General features: G+C 56.8%; 1 protein-coding gene across 1 annotated transcript; it reads left to right on the top strand.

Annotated features, from left to right (window-relative positions):
• Positions 1-540: 540 nt before the first annotated feature.
• Positions 541-963, top strand: LOC122756408 (keratin-associated protein 5-5-like). Its single transcript, XM_044005797.1, has one exon. It carries the CDS (start codon positions 541-543, stop codon positions 961-963), a length of 423 nt encoding a protein of 140 aa, XP_043861732.1.
• The last annotated feature ends 2,921 nt before the right edge of the window (positions 964-3,884 follow it).

Below are 3,884 nucleotides of genomic sequence, written 5' to 3' on the forward strand. Positions count from 1 at the left end.
ATCCCGATTTTCTTTACGCACGTGCATTTCGGTGTTGCAGCTCAATGGAGGTAAGTTTGCGGCTTTTTGCGTATAAATCGCCATATTTACTTATCGTCTCTTCCGTTTCTAGCCCCCCCCACTTGATGAAATGCCTCTTGATGCTCCGGGGTTGCTGGCCCTGGACCCAAGCGCCCTGGAGGCCCTTCTGCGAGTATCCAACGATGAATGCCCCTGCATGCTCCGGGCTGCTGGCCCTGGACCCAAGCGCCCTGGATGCCCTCTTTGTTTCCGCGCCTGCGGCTGCCGGCCCGCGTGCCTGGCCCCGCGTGCCTGGCCCCGCGTGCCTGGCCCCGCGTCCGTCTGCTGGCCCGCGTGCCTGACCTTGGCTGCTGCGGATGTCTTCGCACCTTTTTTTTACAAGTGAGCAATGTTGTGCCCATCGCCCTCCCCTGTCCCAATCAACTCGCTGATTCCCTCATTTACATCTTTTATTGGGGTACGTACACCCTAATTTCACCGCCGCGGCGCACCTTTAGGCGGAACCGCTGGCCGCTCAGTATGAACAGTTTGGCCCAGCGGTCCTTATGCCGTCTGCCTGCCTGGGTCTCTGTCTCCTCGACCACCCGGTCTGCTGGTGCCACCGGCGGCCGCCCATGCCGATCGTGCGCAGCGTCTGCTGGCGGCGGCGTGGGTGGTGCTGGCTGCGGTGTCGGTACGCGTGGTGGTGGTGGATGCGGCTGCGTCGGCGGTGTTGGCGGCGTTGGCAGTGGTGGGGGATGCGTCTGCTTCGGCGGCGACGTCGGCGGCAATGACGGCTATGGCTGCGGCACCCCTTGTTGTTGTGGCTCCGGCTACGGCGTCGGCTGTGGCTGTTGCTGCGGCGTCGGTGGTGGCGTTGGCTGCGATTGCGGCGGTTGTGTCGGCGGCAACGGTGGCTTCAGCAATGGCGGTTGCGGTTGCGTCTTCCCCCTTCTTCACTAAAGGGTTTTATTATTGTTTTTCGGTGTCCTCTGGCCCGCCGGGGCCCGCGCTTCCCGGCTTTAGGTCGCTAATATGAACCGTTTTTGTTTTTTTGGTTGTCGCGTGCTCCAATACACAAATTACTGGTGAAGTGAATTTCTTAATTTTGAACGGCCCGTCGAACCATGGTGCCAGTTTCGCCGCGAAGCCGTCGACTGCTTTCGACAGGTGGTGCTCTTTGGCCCATACAGTTTCCCCCACTTTGGGTTTCCACGGCCTCCTTCGGTGGCGCTCCTGACCCTGCGCTACCTTTTCCATATTTCTCCGCACCAGTTCCAAGATCTCCTTCAGTTTTTCCGCGTTTTCTGCGGGCGTCTGTGTACACCCTCCGGTTCTCTTCCCTGCGTTATAAATGCCGGCGAGTATCCGGTGGTCTCCGCGAACCCTCGTGCATACCGCCAGCTGCAGCTCCGGCCAATTCTCGTCCCATGTCCTCTGATCGGCCCCTGTGAACTGCGTCTTGGCGGTCGCCCTACGCATCGGAACGATCTCGGCTCACTTGGAGAACCTGTCCACCAGGACCAGCAGCATCGAATTCCTGTGTTTTGACCTCGGCAAGGGGCCCACAAATTCCGCACACACGGTGGCCCATGGTTCTTCTGGCACCTGGGTCAGCATTTTTCCGGCTGCTTGCAGCTGGTTAGGCTAGTACCTCATGCAGCTCTCGCAGTTTCGCACGTACCTTCTTATGTCTCGGTGCATTCCTGGCCAGTGGTACCTGGCTGCCACCCTCGCAATTGTCTTCCGACTTCCCAGATGTCCTGCCGTCGGCATGTCGTGGTTATCGGCCATGACGCGCTGCCTCTCTGGTTGGTCCATGACACCACATCCTCATTTCCTGCCCGGTGCGGAATGTGCCTGTACAACTGGCCGGCCTCCTCTAGGTAGTCTGGATACTTTTAGGGATCCTGCCTCATTTTTTTCCGCATGTCTTCTGTCCACCTGCATTCCTGCTGCTCGTTCGGGTGCCTTTCTTCCCTCGCCGTTCTCTTGCGGTTTGTTTCCTGCAGCGGCGTCCGCGACGATGTTCAGCTGGCCCTTTCAAAATCGTATTGTTGGAGCGCGTTCAGCGGTTGCACCAGCGACGCAAAATCAGGTACAAAACGCCTTTACCACGATGCCACTCCTAGGTACTTTCGCAGCTCCTTCACGTTTCTCGGGGGCTTCAGCTGTGCTATTGTCGCTACTTTCTCCGGATCCGTTTCGATGCCTTGATCCGTCACGCGGTGACACAAGTATCCTTTCGGAAGAACTTGCACTTATCCGCGTTAACTTTCAGGTTTGCCGCCCTTAGCCTCCGGAAAACCTCTTTCAGGTTGCGCTTGTGTTCTTGTTGTGTCCGTCCGATTACAATTATGTCATCCTGGTACGCAAAGGCGTGTGGCATCATCTCGGGTCCTATCACCTGGTCCAACGCCCGCTGGAACTTTGCTGATGCGGAGTGCAGTCCGAATGGCATTACTTTCCACTGAAATAGGCCCTTTCTCGGCACCGTAAATGCCGTATATTGCCGACTTGCCGCTGCCAACGGAATCTGCCAGTACCCGTGCTTCAAATCCAGGCTGCTTATGTACTTCGCCTCCCTTAATTGATCCAGGATGTAGTTAATCATTGGCATTGGGTACGCGTCCTTCACGGACTTCTCGTTTATTTGGCGGAAATCCACGCACAACCGCCATTGCCACGTCTTCTTTTTCACCATCACTATGGGAGAGCTTTACGGGCTCCTAGACGGCTCGATGCACCCTTTCTGTATCCACCTGCATCTTCGGGTTCTTGGGTTGTAGCGCTGTTTGACCGGTTGATCGTCCTTCATCGTGATTCTGTGCACCGCCACCGTTGACGTCCCTTGCACTCTTCCCACCCCTGCTAACTCTGACTTCAGGAAGCCGTCAATATCCTAATCCGCGAAGTCTGTCGTCCCCTCCACGATTGCCACTGATAGCTTCTCGCGTTGACTGCTTCGAACTGCCTGTCCCACCGGTATCGTTACGCTTAGTCCCGCGCACTCTATCCTGGCTCCAACTTTCGTTAGGAAATCCCAACCCAGTACTAGAGCGTCGATGAAGTTATGGAGGATTAGCAGTTGCATTCTGACGGTCCTCTGTCCCAGTCCTATGTCCACTTCGAGCAGCGACCAGTTCTTCGAACTCATCGGCCAGGGCCATCAGGGCATCCAGGTGCCGGCACTCGTACGGGCGGACAAACATTCGCAGAGCTGGAGTGCTGTTCTCCCTTATCCTCTCTAAGGTCTCTTTCCGAGAGATCCCCAAGGGCCGCATTAGGGTCTGCATGTCCACCATGTAGTCTTTAAAGCACTCGCCGTGCCGCTGCTTCCTCTGCCTGACCTGGTCTGCCAGCTTCGTCATGAAGCCCCTGGGCAGGAAGAATTCCTGGAAGCTGTTGTTAAATTCTCCCCATGTCTCCCAGAATCTGTTGTTGGCGATGAACCACTTTCCATCTGCTCCAGGAACTCCAATGGCTTGTCGTGACCGTCGTACCGGAAGCTCCACTCCCGCACCTGCTTCGCCACCTTCGCGTAATCTTGAGGGGCTACTCTTGTGTTGTCTCGCCGATCGCGGCTGGACTCCCGCCTCTCCCTCCTCTCGCGGCTGTTTTCCCGCCGTTCACTCCCGACTTCCTGCCTTTCGGGTCTGCTCCCGCTGGCCTCCATCATGCTGTTGACATCGAGGCTCCTCATCAGGCCTTCCACGGCCGGTCTCCTTGCATACTCTCTCTCCAAGGCCTCCAACGGTCAGCGTCTTCCGCACAAAGAGAAGACAGAGTTTCAGATTTAAACCACCTTTATTCAATGACTTGATAAAGAGAATCCTGTGATCCGGCTCGACTGGACTTAGGATGTTATGGGGCAGTGTGTATCG

This window comes from Drosophila santomea, chromosome 2R (genome assembly GCF_016746245.2).
Source record: "Drosophila santomea strain STO CAGO 1482 chromosome 2R, Prin_Dsan_1.1, whole genome shotgun sequence".
Lineage (NCBI taxonomy): Eukaryota > Metazoa > Arthropoda > Insecta > Diptera > Drosophilidae > Drosophila > Drosophila santomea.

Excerpts from the sequence above, each read along its gene's own strand:
- LOC122756408 (XM_044005797.1), top strand. The coding sequence starts at position 541 with ATGAACAGTTTGGCCCAGCGGTCCTTATGCCGTCTGCCTGCCTGGGTC.